The sequence below is a fragment of the Oncorhynchus tshawytscha genome, linkage group LG05 (assembly GCF_018296145.1).
Source record: "Oncorhynchus tshawytscha isolate Ot180627B linkage group LG05, Otsh_v2.0, whole genome shotgun sequence".
NCBI lineage: Eukaryota > Metazoa > Chordata > Actinopteri > Salmoniformes > Salmonidae > Oncorhynchus > Oncorhynchus tshawytscha.
In genome coordinates, this window is record NC_056433.1 from 44,651,343 (window position 1) to 44,673,688 (window position 22,346).

A 22,346-nucleotide genomic window follows, 5' to 3' on the forward strand; every position below is an offset into this window, starting at 1 on the left:
CTCAAACAGTCAAGAGGTACAGACTGGATGAAACCCAATGACACTTGATTGCATTCTCCCTCGTCTTGGATTTGATGTATTTCTCTCCCTACAGATTCAACAGATTGTTGAAGGAAAACTGTTCCCTATGAAAGCCTTGGGCTATTTTGCTGTGGTGACGGGAAAAGGTAAGTTGCATTACAATTAGGGTGGCAAAATTCCAGTAACATGCCACCAGGATTTCAAGGAATTTGGGGAAAGTTACCGGAATTTTGCCACCCTCATTACAGAAATGTACATTAGTTGAATCTGGCCTGAGTTAGTCAGGTCTTTAATCACTGACATGTGCATCTGTTGTCCCTTCTTCCCAAGGCAGTGCCGGTGAAAGCATCGACTCCATCAAAGACTACGAAGAGGACTTCTTCCAGAACTCTAGACTTCTTAGGTGGGTGTCCTGACTCCCTATTATTGCACATTCGGTTTAGAAAATGAATTGCCGGTAAATTCATTAATTTGGTGAACGGCCATGGTTTTCAATGAGAATTCATTTAATTTTTTACGTTCTGCTGAAATTGAACATGTTATCCTGACCTGTGTCCCTCTCTCCTTCAAAGAGATGGTATGCTGAAAGCCCACCAGGTGACCACTAAGAACCTCAGTCTGGCCGTGTCCGACTGCTTCTGGAAGATGGTCAGGGAGTCAGTGGAGCAGCAGGCCGACGCCTTCAAAGGTAACCAGACGGGTTAGGATCCCAAACGACACCTCTATTAGGTTGGACACATAACATTTTTTTTTCTGATAAAGACCAGTTCACTGCATCCGCCGTGGAGCCCAGTTTCATAGTATGACCATATTTCCCAGCTGCTTGCCGTCGTTTTGAAGTAATCACGACAAAACAGGCCTTATTTTAGGGCATTTTTCACCCTGCCAGCTCCTATTAGTTGTATTGAGCACCGTGGCACCAACTCACCTTCCTGAATGTTCGATTCCCAGCTTATTGTTCTATGTCACAATGCCTGCTTCGCTATTGTTGGCAATGAGACTTGCTCACGTTGTTGGTAATTCAAATGTAAAACAACAACAAAAATACTCATGGAACTCTGAGGTCGTCCCGTTAGGCATGTCTGTCTATTTCGCCAAATATCTCGCAATGTGTTTATTTAGATCTTTTTCAATTCGGACGCCATTTTAATCATGAGAATCTCCTCTTTGTAATTTTGTATATCTGGGCAGTGAGCTCGGTTGTCATGAAATTCTAGCCCCAAAATACTTTTTGCCCTTGCACTGCTGAGCTCCCCTCATTGTTTTTCTATGGAGAGGCATGCCGATCTATTTCACCAAATGTCTCACAATGTGTATATTTAGATTTTTTTTTCAAGTTAGGCACCATTTTAATTAGGAGAATCTCCTCTTTGTAATTATGTAGGTCTGGGCAGTGAGCTCGGTTGACATCGATCACTAGACCAGAAATAGTCTGAAGTTGTCATTTTTCCCGTACTTTCTCATTATGCAGACATAAGCACAGTTGACACCATCAAGGTTCGGATGTTCACTTTCTACACAAGTATTTTTTTCCCCCCAGTTTCGTCCGACGAACAGATTGCAATGGTAAAATAAATAAAGATAATTTTTTTGTGCCATTTTGTCGAGATTGAATTCTAAGCATCACTCCAGTCAAAACAGGCTCTGCGAACGTTCTGTTCCATTCATTTGCTATGGGCTCTCGCTAGTGTTCCAGCTTAGCCAACGTTCTTTTGCCGTTTTTCAGCCTTGGGGAAATGTTGACTCGTTCTATTGTCCAGCCTGCATCTATATGAGGCGCCAAAGGCTTCAATGGCCTCCTTCTTTTCCTTCCTGATAGGCCATCTAGGCATGTTCCTCCTAGCCGGCATGTGTCACTCTCATTCCACGGAGGGCCAAATGTCTGCGGGTTTTCAATCCTCCCTTGTACTTGATTTATAGAATTAAGGCCAGGCAGGCACCACATCCTAATAGGGTATTTTTCCCCCCCTTAATCATATCACAGTCAGCTTTTACCAGTTGAATGTACACAGAAATATAATACTTTCTTGTAATACCATTTAAAAAAAAATATTTTGTTGACATATGCAAATGAGACAACTTCTCATGATGTATTTGCATATTGTGCATATCCATTTTTCCGAACACTGGAAGAAGTCAGCCTAAATCTTTCAGGATTTTTCTTTTTAGGACACTCCAGGACTAGGCTTGTCGATCTGTAAAATACTAAATATGTAAAATGCTTTTTTGGTGCATTTTTCCAAAGAACAGTATCTAGATTAAAACGTGATTAAACGGTAATCTTGTTCATCATGATTTGTGAATGACTACCTCCTCTCTGTACCCCACACATACAATTATCTGTAAGGTCCCTCAGTTGAGCAGTGAATTTCAAACACAGATTCAACCACAAAGACCAGGGAGTTTAGCCTATGCCTCGCAAATAAGGGCACCTATTGGTAGATGGGGTAAAAACTAAACAGAAGTGAATATCCCTTTGAGCATGGTGAAGTTTTTAATTACACTTTGGATGGTGTATTAATACACCCAGTCACTACAAAGATACAGGCATCCTTCCTGACTCAGTTGCCGGAGAGGAAGGAAACCACTCAGGGATTTCACCATGAGGCCAATGGTGACTTTAAAACAGTTTGAGTTTAATGGCTGTGATAGGACAAAACTTAGGATGGATAAAGAACATTATAGTTACTCCACAATACTAACAATTACAGAGTGAAAAGGAAGCCTGTACAGAATACAAAAATATTCTAAAACATGCATCCTGTTTGCAATAAAGCACTAAAGAAAAGCTGCAAATAAATTAACTGTACTGAATACAAAGTTTTATGTTTGTGGCAAATCCATCACATCACTCACTGAGTATCACTCTTCATATTTTCAACCATGGTGGTGGCTGCATCATGTTATGGGTATGCTTGTCATCGACAAGGACTAGGGAGTTTTTTTTTAGGGTAAAAAGAAACAGAATAGAGCTAAGCACAGGCAAAATCCTAGAGGGAAACCTGGTATTCAACAGACACTGAGAGACATTCACCTGTCAGCAGAACAATAACCTAAAACACAAGGCTAATTATACACTGGAGTTGTCTTACCAGGACGACATTGAATGTTCCTGAGTGGCCTAGTTACAATTTTGACTTCAATCAGCTTGAAAATCAATGGCAAGATTTGAAAATGGATTTCTAGCAATGATCAACAACTAACTTGACAGAGCTTAACATTTTAAGAATAATGTGCAAAATTATACGATCCAGGTGTGCAAACCTCTTAGACTTACTCAAAGACTCACACCTGTAATTGCTGCCAAAGGTGATTCTAACGTGTATTGACTCAGGGGTGTGAATACTTGTGTAAATCACATATTTCTGTATTTCATATTCAATACATTTTTAAAATGTGTATATTGGTGAGGGGGAAAACATATATTGAATCAATTTTGAGTTCAGGCTGTAAAACGACAACAATGTGGTATGAATACTTTCTGAAGGCACTATTCAATTATTTCATCCAAACTGCTTTGTGCAAGAAAGTCCCGCCTCACCCATCTACTCATTGTCCAAATTGGTTAAAATGTATTAATGTTGATGACTGTAGTAATGATAATAGAAATAAAATATACATTTTCATTTATTTATTTTATTAACATTTTGTTTCACTTTTTGAAAATACTAATATTAATGGACCAAAATACAAAAATCTCAAAATTGACAGGTAGATGCAAAAATATGATTTCAGCATGTGGTGCCTGGACCTTTAAGTCACTTATTAGTTAGGAACTCCCCTCAGCTGGTTGTGTAGGTCTTAATTGGACAAGCACTCTGCCATCCATGGAATGAGTTTGACACTCCTGTCCTCGTCTCTCACAGCCATGGCTGACCACCACCACCCACCTTTTGTTAGTGAGCGATGCACACTTTTCCTCTCTACTTTCTCCCCCCACCTGCTCCCGAATACCCTGCCACACTTCTCCCCTCGACCGGCACTGCTTCCCAGCCGCAATTATCCCAGACAGCCGGTGGTCCTCACTAACAGTAGCAGCAGGGACTAGATTTATTGCCCTCTGGCTGTGGTGTGGCTCTCCTTCCCATTGTGTGGCGTATTGATCTGCTGCACGTCAAAAACCATCCTCACAGGCCCAGTGTCTGGCGCCACTCTGGCCCAATAACCCACCCACGGGCAATTAGCGACATCTTCATTGTGTAGGGAGAGGAGAGGGACAATGGGGAGTGTGTATGTCGGGGAGTGTGTGTGTCAGGGTTTCCGTTCAAAATATTTGGCTCCGGACAACGTGACCGGGAAGATTTTAATTTACCGGACATTTAATAATTTACTGGACGTCCATATGCTTACTGAAGGTATGCATACTCAAGGTATACTGAACAAAAATGTAAAGTGTTTTTCCCATTTTTCATTGGCTGAAATAAAAGATCCCAGAAATTGTCCATATGCAAAAAAAGAGAAGCTTATTTTTCTAAAATACACAAATTTCTCATTCTGATTGGCTGGGCCTGGCTCCCCACTCGGTGGGCCGGGCTCCACCCATGGTTGCGCCCTTGCCCAGTCATGTGATCTCCATAGGTTAGGGGCTAATTAATTAATTTAAATTGACTTGACTTCCTTTAAATGAACTGTAACTCAGTAAAATATTTGAAATCGTTTCATGTTGCGTTTATTTTTTGTTCAGTATAAATACGGAGCACACAATTTAAAAATGTATTCAGCAGAAATATCTAAACAGAATGAAACAAAACACGTTTTGCATATTTAAAGAACTGGTTTAGATTAATAAATATGCCTACAATAATAATGCTATGCAATAATAATCATGATAAAACAAATGTTTATAAATAAATGTAAGTTCCAAAATTGCATCCTAACTGAATGGCACACAGTAGCCTGCATCTAACTTTTGTTATAGTGCTATTAAAAATACCATCTTCGCAATCAACAGTAGCCTAGGCCAAACTTCTGGTTTTCTGTTGTACCTGATAATTAATTACACCCACCTGGTGCCCCAGATCTAAATCCATCCTTTGATTAAGGGGATATTTGTCCTGTGTCCTTTTTGTCTTCTATAGCTCAGTTGGTAGAGAATGGCGCTTGCAACACCAGGATAGTGGATTCAATTCCTGGGACCAACCATATGTAAAAAAATAAAAATAAAAAAAATAAAAATAAAAAAAAAAATATTATTTTTTTAAAAAGAATGTATGCGCATTTGACTAAGTCGCTTTGGATAAAAGCATCCGCTATATGCATGGTGTTGGGCTGCCCCATTTAGTCAACTGGTTGATTGTTTGGTCCATAGGCTGTTAGAAGAATATTTTCAACAATGTTGCAAGTTGGCAAGCACTAGCTTAGGCCTGACCAAGTTAATAGTTGATACAATGTTTCAACTAACTTGCAGAAGGGCCATGCATGGCCTACGTGATTTATAGGTTGTGTGTATCAGGATGTTTTCTACCTGCGGGCTGCAATGTTTTTATTTGTTGGCTTTATGTAGGCTCTTTTTACGTATTTGCAATTGCAATAGAAGTTACTTTATAGATTGTATCATTTTCATTTAGATATCATTTTGTTCTAAATTATAATCAACTGTTCCACCAAAGTGTGCATATGAAAATCAGCACGCAGATCAGTAGAAATGGTACAATAGCTTGGCACTTCAAATGGAAAAGGTTGTCGACCGCCGGTGTTGTCTTATTGCTAACTTCAGGAGCATAACAGTAGAATCTGTGAAGGCCAGCAGCAGCGGGAGCAGGTTCGGAATATATGAAAATTGTATATAATTATATTGATCTCTGACTCCCTCTAGTAATTTGTCTGTCTTTGTTTTTGATCGCAGTGCTTAAAGCATCAGAGAAGCTTCGTAACCTACGTGTAGTTGATTTACCTCAAATATTTTGACCAATCAAGTCAACCAAGATTTTTTTTTTTTTTGTCGGGGATAGCCCTCGCATGGTGTATATATTATTTGAGTTAGCCTGTACTATGACAAAGAACTGTCTGTCCTCTCGTCCATCAGCGTCCCGCTTCAACCTGGAGACAGAGTGGAAGAACAACTACCCCCGTCTGCGAGAGCTGGACAGGGTAAGGACCATCGATATATACATATATCCATACATCTAAAAAATGTAATTATATATATACACACACACACATTCAGAAAGTATTCAGACCCCTGACTTTTGGTACGTTACAGCCTTATTCTAAAATTGATTCAATTGTATTTTTCCCTCACCAATCTACACACAGTACCCCAAAATGACAAAGCAAAAACAGGTTTCTAGAAATTTTTTCAAATGTATTTAAGAATACAAAACTGAAATATCACATTTACATAAGTATTCAGGCCCTTTACTCAGTACTTTGTTGAAGCACCTTCGGCAGCCATTACAGCCTCGAGTCTTCTTGGGTGTGACGCTACAAGTTTGGCACAACTGTATTTGGGGAGGATCTCCCATTCTCTGCATATCTTCGGGTTCAAGTCCCGGCTCTGGCTGGCTGGGTCACTCAAAGACATTCAGAGACTTGCCCCGCAGCCACTCCTGTGTTGTCTTTGGTGTGTGCTTAGGGTTGTTGTCCTGTTGGAAGGTGAAACTTCAACCTAGTCTGAGGTCCTGAGTGCTCTGAAGAAGGTTTTCATCAATGATCTCTCTGTACTATGCTCCGTTCATCTTTCCCTCGATCCTGACTAGTCTCCCAGTCCCTGCCACTGAAAAACATCACCACAGTGTGATGCTGCCACCACCATGCTTCAACGTAAGGGTAGTGCAAGGTTTCCTCTCGACGTGACGCTTTGTATTCAGGCCAAAGAGTTCAATCTTGGTTTCATCAGACCTGGTCTGATGTTTCTCGTCTTTTGGTGCCTTTTGGCATACTCCAAGTGGGCTGTCATGGAAGCTATTCCTCATTAAAAGGCACGTCTAGCCACTCTACCATAAATGCCTGACTGATGGAGTGCTGCAGAGATGGTTGTCCTTCTGGAAGTTTCTCCCATCTCCACAGAGGAACTTTGGAGCTCTTTCAGAGTGACCATTGGGTTCTTGGTCACCTCCCTGACCAAGGCCCTTCTCCCACAATTGCTCAGTTTGGCCAGCTCTAGGAAGAGTCTTGGTGGTTCCAAACTTCTTCCATTTAAGAATAATGGAGGCCACTGTGCTCTTGGACTTTCAATGCTGCAGACATTTTTTGGTACCCTTCCCCAGATCTGTGCCTAGTCCTTCAACCTCATGGCATCTCCTGTATACTAACCAAACCTTGTCACAACACAACTGATTGGCTCAAATGCAATAATTTGTGGAATTTCTTTCCTTCTTAACTTTTGACAAGGCACACCTGTTAATTGAAATACATTCCAGGTGACTACCTCATTAAGCTGGTTGAGAGAATGCCAAGAGTGTGCGAAGCTGTCAAGGCAAAGTGTGGCTACTTTGAAGACCCTCAAATATGAAATATATTTAGGTTTACTACATGATTCCTTATGTGTTATTTCATAGTTTTGATGTCTTCACTATTATTCTACAATGTAGAAAATAGTAAACATTTTAAAGTCCCTTGAATGAGTAGATTTTTTTAAAATTCTATTTTTTATAAATTTGCTAAAAAAATGAACATGTTTATGCTTTGTTATTATGGGGTATTGTGTGTAGGTTGATGAGAAATTTGTTTAATCCAGTCAGTTTTAGAATAAGGCTGTAACGTAACAAAAAGTCAAGGGGTCTCAATACTTTCCGAATACACTGTACAAATATATATGTATGTATGTATGTATGTATGTGTGTGTGTGTGTCTTGTGTACTATTATATTTCTTTAGGCCTATATATTGTTTTACTTAATTATAGGTAACTCTAGTCTAGTTAAGACTCTGTCTGCTTCTGTCCACAATGTCCTTTACCAGTCCAGTTTTCATGTCTAGGTTTTTCCTGACATTTTGAGAGAATGGTCAACCGTGCCAGATTCCACCAGCTAATCATGAGTTTTCTGTTCATCTTATCCTCCAGAATGAACTCTTCGAAAAAGCCAAGAACGAAATCTTGGATGAAGTTATTAGCTTGAGTCAAGTCACACCGAAACACTGGTGAGTGTTTGCCGTGGTGAACATGTAGCCCTTCAAATGATGTTTTATTACCTACAGCTTTATGTACATTATTTCGTTTTCTAAGTTATTAAAATAATATGGCCAACAACTTAGTTTTCTATGCTTCATAAAAAGGGTCTTTAAATGAATTCAGGAATTCCAGGGTCCTTAGACAACTTTGTCTGTAGAAGCTCTGACTGGTGCAGGTGGCTAGTGTGTGTGCGCCTGTCTGTGTATATGTGTGTTGGTCCCCCCACCCAGAGGTTAGCAGTAGGCTAAATGAGATGGATGTCCAGTGGTTGGTGAGAGGCTAAGAGCCCCTCCGAGCCCCATCTGTAGCACTGGATCAATGGCCTGATGAATGGGCTACGGTGCGACTGGGGTTGGTGGGGGAGCCAAGATGGCCCTGTTAGCCAGCAATGCAATCGAAGCGTCTGAGAAGTGTGTTGTATTGATACGAGTGGAGCTGGGAGCAAAAACAAAGGGTTGTGTATGAAATATGAGTGTGTGTGTGTGTTTTGTGATAAATGAGTCTTCACCAGCAGCCCAGGGGGATTGAGTAGGAGTTTGTCCCATTGTCATACAGTCCTGGTCCGATAAAGAGCCAAGCTTTAGTTAACAAGCTGCTGAGCTTTCATGGGGATTTGTCTCAAAGGGCATTCTGTTCCCTATCTAGTACACTACTTTTGACCAAAAGTAGAGCATTGTATAAGAAATAGGGTGTCATTTTGGGATGCACCCGCATAGTGTTGTCTCCAAAGCGGTGTCCAACCACAAAGCGCTCACTAGGTTGTATTTCGCCCCATCTGCCCTTTGCCCCTGCAGGGAGGCCATCCTACAGAAGAAGCTGTGGGAGCGCGTGTCCACACACGTCATCGAGAACATCTACCTGCCGGCAGCCCAGACCATGAACTCTGGCACCTTCAACACCACCGTGGACATCAAGCTCAAACAGTGGACGGACAAGCAGCTGCCTCACAAGGCATTAGAGGTAGAGTTAGACTGCTGCTCCCTCCATCTCTTTACATCTCTTCATGGCTGTGGAGCTATAGTGCATTTGGAAAGTATTCAGACCTCTTCCCCTTTTCCACACTTTGTTACGTTACAGCCTTATTCTAAAATTGATTAAATAAACATATTCCCTCATCAATCTACGCACAATACCCCATAATGACAAAGCAAAACTGTTTTTTAGAATGTTTTGCAAATGTATTAAAAATAAGAAACAACTTATTTACATAAGTATTCAGACTTTTTGCTATGAGACACGAAGTTGAGCTCAGGTGCATCCTGTTTCCATTGGTCATCCTTGAGATGTTTCTACAACTTGGAGTCCACCTGTGGTAAATTCAATTGATTGGACATGATTTGGAAAGGCACACACCTGTCTATATAAAGTCCCGCAGTTGACAGTGCATGTCAGAGCAAAACCAAGCCATGAGGTCAAAGGAATTGTCTGTAGAGATCTGAGACAGGATTGTGTTGAGACAGATCTGGGGAAGGGTAGCAAAGCATTTCTGCAGCACTGAATATCCCCAAGAAAACAGTGGCCTCCACTATTCTCAAATGGAAGAAGTTTGGAACCACTCTTCCTAGAGCTGGCCGCCCGGCCAACTGAGCAACCGGGGAGAAGGGCCTTGGTCAGAGAGGTGACCAAGGACCTGATGGTCACTCTGACAGAGTTCCTGAGTTCCTCTGTGGAGATGGGAGAACCTTTCAGAAGGACAATCATCTCTGCGGCACTCCACCTTTCAGCCCTTTATGGTAGAGGGGCCAGACGGAATCCACTCCTCAGTGAAATGCACATGACAGCCGCTTGGAGTTAGCCAAAAGTCACCTAAAGGACTCTCAGGCCATGAGAAACAAGATTCTCTGGTCTAATAAAACTCTTTGGCTTGATTGCTAAGCATCACGTCTGGAGGAAACCTGGCACCATCCCTACTGTGAAGCATGGTGGTGGTGGCAGCATCATGGTGTGGGGATGTTTTTCAGCCTCCTGGAACTGGGAGACTAGTCAGGATCGAGGGAAAGAAGAATGAAGCAAAGTACAGAGATCCTTGATGAAAACCTGCTTCAGAGCGCTCAGGACCTAAGACTGGAGCGAAGATTCACCTTCCAACAGGTCAATGACCCTAAACACATAACCAAGACAAAGCAGGAGTGGCTTCGGGACAAGACTCAATGTCCTTGGGTTGCCCGGACTTGATCCCGATCAACCATCTCTGGAGAGACCTGAAAATAGCTGTGCAGCGACCCTCCCCATCCAACCTGACAGAGATTGAGGATCTGCAGAGAAGAATGGCACATCTGTATTTGGGGAGTTTCTCCCAATCTTGTACTGTCATACCCAAGAACACTCAAGGTTTGTAATCGCTGCCAAAGGTGCTTCAACAAAGTACTGAGTAAAGGTTTTTTTTAAATTTAAAAATGTTTATACGGTCATTTTTAAAAACCCCTGTTTTTGCTTAGTCATTATAGGGTGTTGTGTGTAAATTGATGAGGGGGGAAAAACTTGTAATCCATTTTGGAATAAGGCTGTAACAAAATGTGGATAAAGTCAAGGGGTCAAAATACTTTCCAAATGCACTGTAAATGTCATAAGGAATTGTTTGTGTCTCATCAGGACTCTCTGTTGTGATTATTTCAGATGATGGAAACAAATGTATTATTATTGGCGATGGATGTTTTTACTGTGGTTGTCAATGTCCTTTTTGTTCCAAATTTGCGTCTTCCTCGGTATCACTATGTCTGTGACCGTTCTGATTGGTATGACATTAATGGTATGCAAATACTGTGGCATTGTCTCTGTAGCCGGCCATGGTGCTGTGTTGATACGAGGCCCGATCCTCTCCTCTGTCCGTCCCCTCCAGGTCGCCTGGGAGACGCTGCAGGAGGAGTTCGCCCGCTTTATGGCCGAGTATAAAGGGAAGGACCAGGATGACATCTTTGACAAGCTCAAGGAGGCGGTGAAGGATGAGAGCATCAAGAGGCACAAGTGGAACGAGAGGGCCATGGACAGCCTGGTACTTAAACATGGACACACACACACAGTAAAAAGACTGACATCGCAATACTCTTTACTCTTTCGCATATTCAACCACATACAGCAGGCAAACATTATTATACGCCCAGGTTTCCTGTCTCCCCTTGTGCGTAATGTCCTTACTCCTGTTTGTGTGGGTTGTCAGAGGGTGATCCAGCACAATGCTCTGGAGGACCGCTCCATCACAGACAAGCCCCAGTGGGACGCGGCCATCCAGTTCATGGAGGAGACCCTGCAGGCACGCCTCAAAGACAGTAGGTCACACACCCACCTTCACCGTGGCTTACTGCCTTTACAATCAACCTCTTCCTTGATCTTTCCCTGCCTGTGTTGCTGCTGTGTGTATGTCTCCCTCTCTCTGCACCTGACTCTCTCTGTTAGGGTTGTCACTATACCAGAATCGATGTACCACAACACCAGATTTTCCGTGGCGAAAAAAGAAAACAGGATTTAGACTAAACTCTTATGGTCCTATTAAAAAGCTACTTTATGTAAAATTGTGGGTGCTATAGCTCGCCAATTAAAACAAATGTGACTCTAGGTGACAACATAATGCTGTTTGTTTCTAACTCCGGGACTGTTTTCCTCAAGATATGAAATCCGCTTCTTGTTTTTTTCTTACCACGATACTTCTGAGGGTCGCGCTACTGGTATCGTGACAACCCTAATCTCCCTCCCTCCCTCTTTGCACCTGTCTGCTTCTACGCTACCTCTAATACTACGATCTCACAACCTCTGTGTGTCTCCTAGCGGACTCTGTGATAAATGACATGGTGGGTCCTGACTGGAAGCAGCGCTGGATGAGCTGGAAGAACCGCTCGCCCGAGCAGCACACCCGCAACGAGACCCGAAACGAGCTGGAGCGCCTGCTGAAGCTCCACGAGGACCACACGGCCTACCTGGCCAACGACGAGGTCACCACCGTCCGCAAGAACCTGGAGGGCCGAGGGGTGGAGGTGGACCCTGCCCTGGTGAGGGAGACCAACTCTGGTCACATTTTCTTAGTCTTAGAAACTCCAGTGGAGGAATGCATGTAATAACTTTGCAATAAGTACATATGCATTTATTGAGGAACTGGGCAGGTGGAAGTCGTATTGTGTTTTCAGATCACTGCTGATAGAGGAGATGAGTACTCAAAGACACAAGTATATCAATTCCCAATCTGTCCTTCATACCATCATGGCCACCTAATCATCCCCCCGTTTACAATTGGCTCATTCGTCCTCCCCTGTAACTATTCCCCAGGTCGTTGCTGTAAATGAGAATGTGTTCTGAGTCAACTTACCTGGTAAAATAAGGGTTAATTTAAAATCAAATAGAATTTAGATGCGCGCACACACACAACCTATCCCACATCCCAAGACACCATGAAGCATAGCCTGTCCCTCTCGCATTCTGGCCCTCTACTACTTCCTGTGTTCCAGATCAAGGACACGTGGCACCAACTGTACAGGCGTCACTTCCTGCAGAAGGCCCTGCAGCACTGTAACCTGTGTAGACGAGGCTTCTACTACTACCAGAGACACTTTGTCGACTCGGAGGTAAGTGACCTCAGCTCCAAGGCAAGCTGCCAGAGGTAGCTGTTCTCAACTAAGATTTCAGAGACATATTGAGGTGAATTCAACAAGGCTTCCGTTTCGGCGAACATGTTACCATAGTAACAATTTCAGTTGAAGGATTTGATTTGAATGAACGTTCCAAAATGTTACGGTGAAGGCACAAATAGCTCATTTTGTAAGGATTATTCATTCTTACTCGATATAATAGCCTAAATCAGAAGGTCGTTCATTTCCAATGGAATCTGCCGTTTGCCTTGCAGCGTTGCAGAGGCTGTTCTGTGTGGTGCGTATGTTGGATATATCCAACTGTATGTGTAGACTTGACAGAAGTGGAAGCAAAAGGTGAATGTTGAACTGCAGTTGCACACGTGTTCAGTAAAAAAATTGCATTACATAATGAGAACAGTTTGACTGCAGAATTTATTACGCAGCATTGATGCATTGACGCTGCAGTTAGCACAAAATAAATGGAACGTGTGTTTGTATGTTAGAAAAAGTTTGAGAACTATTTCCCTTGTTGAACGCACCTTTTGGACTGTAGTACATTGTCCATCGATCGACACTACCCTTTCCCCTGCCTGCAGTAAAAACCATGCGTGTCACTTCTACCCTATCTCATTTTCACAGTTTGTTTCTTTTCTTCCATAGCTGGAGTGCAATGACGTAGTGCTGTTCTGGAGGATCCAGAGGATGCTGCTTATCACAGCCAACACACTCAGACAGCAGCTAACCAACACAGAGGGTAGGCTGGGACCGGGGTATAGGGCTGGAAATTGGGATTTCAGCCGTTACAAAATGTGGAAATCAAACTGGAAACCAGTGGAACAGACTTCCTGTGTTCGTCGTTGCAGAGATTGCCATGCCAGCATAGGCTTCATGGCTAGCTTTATTATCATGAGTTAGCTAACGTTGGGCTAGGCAGAACTGGGTGGGGTCATCCAAGACTGAGCTACAATGAACTGGGGCTTAGCAGGGCAGAACCAACCGCCCATGGTCAATATTATTGTCATGTACCAACACACAAGCCCTCACTAGAGCATACAGGCAGGCAGCTGCATACCGGCCCCACCGGCCTGAAACTGAAGGCTTTATAACTCTGAACTGGTTCAAATGAGAGGGACGGTGAACAGTCCATTGAGTCATAGAGTTTGAACGGAGAATGTCTGCCCTCAGTCTGACCCTGTCTGAGTGAGCTACGGTGTACTGGGGAGCTAGGTAGCTGACACAGAAGAATTATAGCCCATGTCCCAAATGGCACCCTATTCCCTACATAGTGCCCTACTTTAGACCTAGTGCACAGTTGTTTACCAGTGCCCATAGTGAATACGGTGCCATTTGGGATGCAGCTACTGCCATTAGCTGAGCTATATGGTGGAACCAGATGTGCTGTAAGCTAGGGCTGGGCGATATTGTCTAAAACTTTTATGGACTTCACAGTATATCACATTTAAAAAAAAAAAATGTTTTCTCGAAAGAAGTTGATTGTACAATTAAAGGTCAAATCCACTGCACTTCAAACAGACAGCAATAATCTATTGAATTCAGAGCTCATGAAATTATACTTTAGGATAAATATACAGTGCATTCGGAAAGTATTCAGACCCCTTGACTCTTTCCACATTTTGTTAGGTTACAGCCTTATTCTAAAATTGATTAAATTGTCCCCCCCCCCCATCAATCTATACATAATGACAAAGCAAAAAGAGGTTTGTATTTTTGGGGCAAATGATTACAAATAAACTATCACATTTATGTAAGTATTCAGACCCTTTACTCAGTACTTTTTTGAGGCACCTTTGGCAGCGATTACGGTCTTGGGTATGACGCTACAAGGTTTCCTTCAGACGTGGCGCTTGGCATTCAGGCCAAAGAGTTCAATCTTGGTTTCATCAGACCATATAATCTTGTTTCTCATGGTCTGAGAGTCCTTTAGGTGGGAGTTGGCCTGACCATGGTCCTTCTCCTCCGATTGCTCAGTTTGGCCGAGTGGCCAGCTCTAGGAAGAGTCTTGGTGGTTCCAAACTTATTCCATTTAAGACTGATGGAGGCCACTGTGTTCTTGGGGACCTTGAATGCGGCAGAAATGTTTTGGTACCCTTCCTCAGATCTGTGCCTCGACACAATACTGTCTCGGCGCTCAACGGAGAATTCCTCTCGACCTCATGGCTTGGTTTTTGCTCTGACATGCACTGTTAACTGTGGGACTTTATATAGACAGGTGTGTGCCTTTCCAAATCATGTCCAATCAATTGATTGTACCACAGGTGGACTCCAGTCAAGTTGTAGAAACATCTCAAGGATGATCAGTGGAAACCGGATGCACCTGAGCTCAATTTCAAGTCATAGCAAAGGGTCTGAAAAAGTATGTAGATAATGTTTTTCTGTTTTTATTTTTCATACATGTGAAAAAATGTCTAAACCAGTTTTCGCCTTGTCATTCTGGTATATTGTGTGTAGATTGAGTCAAAGGGGGTCTGAATACTTTCTGTGTGTACGGTATGCTTTACCAACCATAAGACCCACTAATAATGGAATAATATAATGGCTTTCAAGTCTATGAAAATGCCCTTTCTGGTACAGATTTAACCAGAACCATGCATAATACATTCACTAATAATGAATAACTTCTTGTTGCAAGTTAACACAGGTCTGAACAATCTCTCAAGCACAAGCCCACGTGCTAGTGAGTAGCCAGCTAATCTTTTTTTATATTTGAAGTTAAGCCAACTTGAATCTATTTTCCTAGCTAACAAGGCAGAACAGTTGAATTGTTATGAACACACACTGTCCATCTCCGACTGTTTGAACAGCTTGCTAGCCCGTCTACTTTGTTCAGATGTTGAAATCAAGTGGCATACTTTATTTCTCAGAATGTTAAATGACTTGCCAATTTCTGATATAATTGTTCTTTATCATTAGTCTGTTTTTATAAATGTGCAATAGACAGCTGGTGTAACAGTCTTAGGCTAAAATGCTGCTAGCACTAAGTGATACCGCAATGCCCTGCGCGACAAACGGAGGCTTTTCCAGAATCAATGTTCATTGATACTCCCGTTTTTAGTAGTGTCTGGCTCAGCACGTAATTTGAGGAGTTGAGACATAAAATGGGTGTTGTTAGAAAGGTTAACTTCTCCTTTATTGCGGTAAAATAATGTCTCACTCTGTTTCAGCGTATGATCTATTCTGTTGGACCTAACCGCAAATGCAAATAGCGAGTTGAAACCGCTTGTCGGAGAGTAAGTGATCTCTCATCTTTGTTGATGTGAGTGGCAGGGGTAGGGGCTGTGTGTGTGTGAGAACAGCGAGGAAGAGGTGACGCGGGAGGTTTCACTCTGTCCAAAATAACCCCAGGGTGTTTGTATGGACTTATTCTGGACCTCAGCTTGTCGCTTGCCTTCCCGCCGTTGGAACAACGACTCCCATTGTTACGGCGGATACATGAGCATCTCGTCATTACATAGATATCTGGTGTAAATGGGAAGGTGCACCCAGCGCAGACGGGAACGAAGGAGACGAGACCAAAAAGACAACATTTTAGAACAAGTGGACGTCAACGCTCATAAAAACAATATATAGATTTGAATTAATCAAATTATTTTGATATCACCCAGCCTTATTGTAAGCTTAACTGTCTTGTCCAAAGAGCACTTGTGTGAAAAACCCAGCAGCGTTGCCGTTCTTAACGCAAACCGGTGCTCCTGGCACCTACTACCCCGTTCAAAGGCACTTAAGTCTTTTTTTTTTGTCTTGCCCATTCACCCTCTGAATGGCACACACACACAATCCATCTCAATTGTATCAAGGCTTAAAAATTCTTATTTTAACCTGTCTCCTCCCCTTCATCTACACTGATTGAAGTGGATATAGCAAGTGACATCAATAAGGGATCATAGCTTTCACCTTGATTCACCTGGTCAGTCTGTGTCATGGAGAGAGCAGGTGTTCTTAATGTTTTGTAGGCTCTGTGTAGGTCTATGTTTGCTTGCTGTGTCTTTGTCTGACATTTTGTGGTGTGTGTGTGTGTGTTCACATATTCAGTGCGGCGCCTGGAGAAGAACGTGAAAGAGGTGCTGGAGGACTTTGGTGAGGACAACGAGAGGAAGGTTCACCTCATCACCGGACGCAGAGTACAGCTGGCAGAGGACCTCAGTGAGTCACCTCACACACACACATTACACACACACACACACACCAGCTACACACACACACACACCAGCTACGCGCACACACACACTTCAGTTTAACCAGAATGGTACAGTCACATTTGTGATCCCTCCTGTTTATGCCTTACTAACGAATAGATCACTTATATTATGGTACCTAGTGGAAGAACAAATATTGTTTTGAATATGATGGATTTGGCTGTGCGTTTCTCTTTCGCCGATTTGACGGCCGTATGGTTTTGCAACGTACCAGACGCCACTAGATGGCAGTGGTGGTAAAGGAAAGGTGAGGTCTTCTCATTCACCATATGTCAGCACACTGGAAGAGCTTGACCATCCCCTGTATGTTACTGCTACGGATTGACCGCTAACAATGGGATGTCTGCTTCGTGGCACTGACGTCTTAGACAACGCTCTGACCACTGCGTAGCTTAATTTACTGTATTCCCCCCCCCGCCACATGCATGTGCATTCTGGACACACATTTTTACATGAACTCACACTTTAGGAACTTAGCAGACACACACGCTCTCTATTTCAAGATACGTGAATGCGCGTATGGACACACACACACACACACACACACACATACTCTCTCGCTCTCTCTTTCATCTCTCCTTGGGACTTGAGACTTTAATTGCTGCTCTCAGGAGAGGAGGTGGTAAGCAAAAGAGCGGGAAAGAGAGTGTCTGGCAGCAGCATTTAGGTAACAGTGTGCTGCCCGCCGCCTGTCATGTCGACTAGCCCAGCCCTGCTCTCTGGTAAGAAGCTCTGCTGATTAAACACAGCAATATGTGGAGCGGCCGAGTGGAGTGTCGACAAGCCCAGACTTGCTCTCACACACACACACACACTGATAACAGAGGAAGCAAAGTGACAGCGCCTGTCACTAAGTGCGTGTGCTTCTATAACTTTCAACATGGTCATAGTATCATAGCCACCGTTTGCCTTGATGACAGCTTTGCACACTCTTGGCGTTCTCATCCCATACCATCCCATACCATCTAAATTGGGTTGAGGTCGGGGGATTGCGGAGGCCAGGTCATCTGATACAGCACTCCATCACTCTCCTTCTTGGTCAAATAGCCCTTACACAGCCTGGAGGTGTGTTTTGGGTCATTGTCCTGTTGAAAAATAAATGATAGTCCCACTAAGCGCAAACCAGATGGATGGTGTATCGCTGCAGATTCTGGTTAAGTGTGCCTTGAATTCCACAAATTAACTTTTAACAAGGCACACCTGTTAATTGAAATGCATTCCAGGTGACTATCTCTTGAAGCTGGTTGAGACCATGCCAAGAATGTGCAACGCTATCAAGGCAAAGGGTGGCTACTTTGTTTCACACTTTTATTTGGTTACTATATGATTCCATATGTTTCATAGTTTTGATGTCTACACTTATTTTACAATGTAGAAAATAGTAAAGAAATTCTGAAAATCCCTTGAATGAGTAGGGTGTCCACATTTTTGACTAATACTGTGTACATACAGTGCCTTTGGAAAGTATTCAGACCCCTAGACTTTTTCACATTTTGTTACGTTATACAGCTTTATTCTAAAATTGATTAAAAAATATATATATCACCAATCTACACGCAATACCCCATAATGACAAAGCAAAAACACGTTTTTAGACATTTTAGATCATTACTAAAAAAAATGAAATCACATTTACATAACTATTCAGACCCTTTACTCAGAACTTTGTTGAAGCACCTTTGGAAGCGATTACAGCCTCGAATCTTCTTGGGTATTATGCTACAAGCTTGGAACACCTGTATTTGGGGAGTTTCTCCCATTGTTCTCTGCAGATCCTCTCAAGCTCTGTCAGGTTGGATGGGGAGCATTGCTGCACAACAATTTTCAGGTCTCCAGAGATGTTCGATCGGTTTCAAGTCCGGGCTCTGGTTGGGCAACTCAAGGACATTGAGGCTTGTCCGGAAGCCACTCCTGCGTTGTCTTGGCTGTGTGCTTAGGGTCGTTGTCCTGTTGGAAGGTGAACCTTCGCTCCAGTCTGAGGTCCTGAGCACTCTGGAGCAGCTTTTCATCAACAATTCTCTGTACTTTGCTTCGTTCCTCTTTCCCTCGATCCTGACTAGTCTCCCAGTCCCTGCCACTGAAAAACATCACCACAGTGTGATGCTGCCACCACCATGCTTCACCGTAGGGATGGTGCCAGGTTTCCTACTGATGTGACACTTGGCATTCAGGCTAAAGAGTTCAATCTTGGTTTCATCAGACCAGAGAATCTTGTTTCTCATGTTCTAGGAGTCCTTAGGTGCCTTTTGGCAAAGTCCAAGCAGGCTGTCATGTGCATTTTATCGAGGAGTGGCTTCCGTCTGGCCACTCTACCGTAAAGGCCTGATTTGGTGGAGTGCTGCAGAGATTGTTGTCATTCTGGAAGGTTCTCCCATCTCCACAGAGGAACACTGGAGCTCTGTAAGAGTGACCATCGAGTTCTTGGTCACCTCCTAGACCAAGGGCCTTCTCTCCCGATTGCTCAGTTTTGCCGGGCGGCCATCTCTAGGAAGAGTCTTGGTGGTTCCAAACTTCTTCCATTTAAGAATGATGGAGGCCACTGTGTTTTTGGGGACCTTCAATGCTGCGGACATTTTTTGGTGCCCTTCCCCAGTTCGGTGCCTTGACACAATCCTGTCTCGAAGCTCTACGGACAATTCCTTCGGCCTCATGGCTTGGTTTTTGCCCTGACATGTACTTTCAACTGTGGGACCTTATATGGACAGGTGTGTGCCTTTCCAAATGATGTCCAATCAATTTAATTTACTACAGGTGTACTCCAATCAAGTTGTAGAAACAGCTCAAGGATGCTCAATGGAAACTAAAGGCACCTGAGCTCAATTTTGAGTCTCATATCAAAGGGTCTGAATACATATGTAAATAAGGTATTTCAGTTTATTACTTAATTGTTTGAAACCTGAACATTTTACTTAATTTTATGAGTTAAGTCTTATCTTGTTTCAAAGTAGCCTAGGCAACCCTGATTGGCAATATGGTGCCATTTGGGATGCAGACCTAGGAGTGAAAGGGAAAAGAATAAAGGTTGCGGCGTGTGTGAATTAAGAAACACCTCCTTGGGTGGGTGTGTGCGCGTTGGTGTGTGATATAGCTTAGCTCTCCATTTTGTATCTGTTTATGATTTCATACATATTCAGAGGTGTGTGTTTCGTGGTCAACACAATTACCTGTCTGTTAGCACCGTATGTGTTTTCTGTGCGTATTCACATGTACTTCTGTCTCAACTCGTACACATACGATACCGACCCTTGAGGAGCAGGCATAGTCACAGTCGTGTGTCTCTTTCCGGTATGCCAGTGGGGCTGCAATGAGTCACTAGGCCTTGTTCCTGTCCGTTTGTGCATGCTACCGTGGTAACGGGAGACCCTGGGAGAGAATTCATATGCTGTTGGCCGTGACACACACACGCGCTCTGACCCCCCCAGGAACTGACCGTTAGTCATACAGAGGACTATACCAATAAAGACAAGTCCAGGCCTGTTGACAGAGTGTGTGTTGGGGTTGTTGCTAACTTGTGTGTGGGTGTTTACAGTAGCCTGTGTGTGTGTGTGTGTGTGTGTGTGTGTGTGTGTGTGTGTGTGTGTTTAGATCGTTGCTAACTGGCCCCGTGTTGGTAATTCTTTGTTGGTAGGCAGAGAGCGGCCCATAATAACAGGCTATTGTGCAGTGACAGACTGAGGCGTCCACACTACAGTAGCCTGCTTATTTAGTGAAGCCCTGCTAAGTGCATTAGTGGAGCAGCATGAGAGAGGCGTGCTGCCAGCCTGCCAATGCCTTGTCCTCTCTGTTTCCAACACACACGTGTGCTCACACATACACATTCACACACCATTTACCATGACACACACATACACACACGGTTGAAAAAATGAGGGCACACACACACAAACACACGCGCTAGCCTATTGTTAGTTCTTCCTCAGTTTAGTATGTTAAAGGTGTGTGCATTTGACGGCGCTTTCCACTTGCAGCTATGATATGGTTGTTGCTGTGTCTGGCTCCTATCTGTGTTTGCCGGCTAGACTGGCATTCAGGTGTTGCCTTGAACACACATACACACCTCTCTTTCGACTGTTTGACCCTTCTTCAACACACACACACAACACACTCTCACAAACACACCGTGTTTCACCTATAGCCCTGTGGCTGTTAAATCGTTGTCGCCACTACAAAATGTTTTTTATTTAATTTTTTTATAAATATTTCTGCTTTTTAAAGGGATATCTAGCTGCAAACTAGCATTAACACAATAACTGGAAGTCTATGTGAACAACTAGAACGCTAGCTGTTTCCATAGAGTTCCTTTCATTGTCCATAGCTAGCAATAGCTCATGAAACTGCCTTCAACTCCCTTCAAACTGCATAAAAAGACATTCAAATGGTATCTGGTAATTCATTTGACTGTTAAAAAAAGAAATAATGAATCCCGCACTATCCCTTTAAGATAAGTGACAAGTTATACAAAGTATAAGTCAGCAGAAGTGACCACAACCCCCCCACCCACCCACTACTTTTGCCACTGCTGCTGAAAACAATCTTTGGGGAAGCACTGACACATGTACACTCTCTCTCCCTCTCTCTGACACCCTCACTCACAAACACACGGACGCACGTACGCGCTCACACACACACACACACCCACACACACATCACTTGTTATGGTTGAGTTTAAAAGGGGCTGCCTTCACTTCCTCCTATGGGGGTCATGTTCTCTCACCAAACCACCAGAAGGGAAACAGAGAGGAATAGAATAAACGAGAAGACGCTCCTCTCTTCGTCCTCTGCTTCTCTCACAGAGGAGTTCCTAGACCTATGTAGGGAATAGGCTGCCATTTGGGATGTAGACACCTTCTCAGAGTGTTTGAGGAGGGAGGGTGGTGGGGCTGGGAACACAATGGTCACACACCATGTTGGTGGAGACGGAAGGGAGGTTACCTGCAAGCCAGACAACCCGCAGAGAGTATCCCTGCCTGGGCTTGTCCTCCTCCTCCGACGTCCTCTTGTCACTCGGAGGAACCGAGGAGGAGTGACGCTTCAGAAGTCGAGGCTGATTTTCAGAGTACTTTCACTTTATTAAAAGCTGTGCAGGAGGAGGATAGGGGTTCTGAAGGGATGTAAGATACACTATCAAGCGGGTATCGACCACACTACCTTGTGTAACAAGGCGTTGATCCATGGTGCTCCTGATCTCCAAAACGCTCATTGGAACTTTCCCGACGCTTCTGCGCTCCAACCTTAGGGTTTGCGGAGCACTTTTTTTTTTAAGACCCGAGCTACGTTAGGTCAAATGGGTTCAATCCATTCATGTAAGGTTGTCATTCTAGATGTAGTACGAGTTGAGGATCGTGCTGGTTAGCCGTCTGACAGTGCGGAGTTGGCTGTCTGTCTGTAATGTAGACCTAGATGTGTGCTAGAGGGGGCTGTGTCCCAACTGGCACTCTAT

The 22,346-nt window shown here is 43.5% G+C and overlaps 1 protein-coding gene across 10 annotated transcripts in view; it reads left to right on the forward strand.

The window, feature by feature from the left end:
- LOC112250626 (dynamin-like 120 kDa protein, mitochondrial) overlaps positions 1–22,346 on the forward strand; it is a 55,667-nt gene that overhangs the window by 19,900 nt on the left and 13,421 nt on the right. For all 10 annotated transcript variants that reach the window (XM_024420929.2, XM_024420931.2, XM_024420930.2 and 7 more), the window contains 12 exons: positions 95–167; positions 352–424; positions 594–709; positions 6,047–6,111; positions 8,026–8,102; positions 8,928–9,093; positions 10,973–11,125; positions 11,291–11,399; positions 11,896–12,116; positions 12,570–12,686; positions 13,353–13,446; positions 16,743–16,853. In XM_024420929.2, the coding sequence (XP_024276697.2) occupies positions 95–167; positions 352–424; positions 594–709; positions 6,047–6,111; positions 8,026–8,102; positions 8,928–9,093; positions 10,973–11,125; positions 11,291–11,399; positions 11,896–12,116; positions 12,570–12,686; positions 13,353–13,446; positions 16,743–16,853 (1,375 nt within the window). The remainder of the gene's footprint in view (positions 1–94; positions 168–351; positions 425–593; positions 710–6,046; positions 6,112–8,025; positions 8,103–8,927; positions 9,094–10,972; positions 11,126–11,290; positions 11,400–11,895; positions 12,117–12,569; positions 12,687–13,352; positions 13,447–16,742; positions 16,854–22,346) is intronic.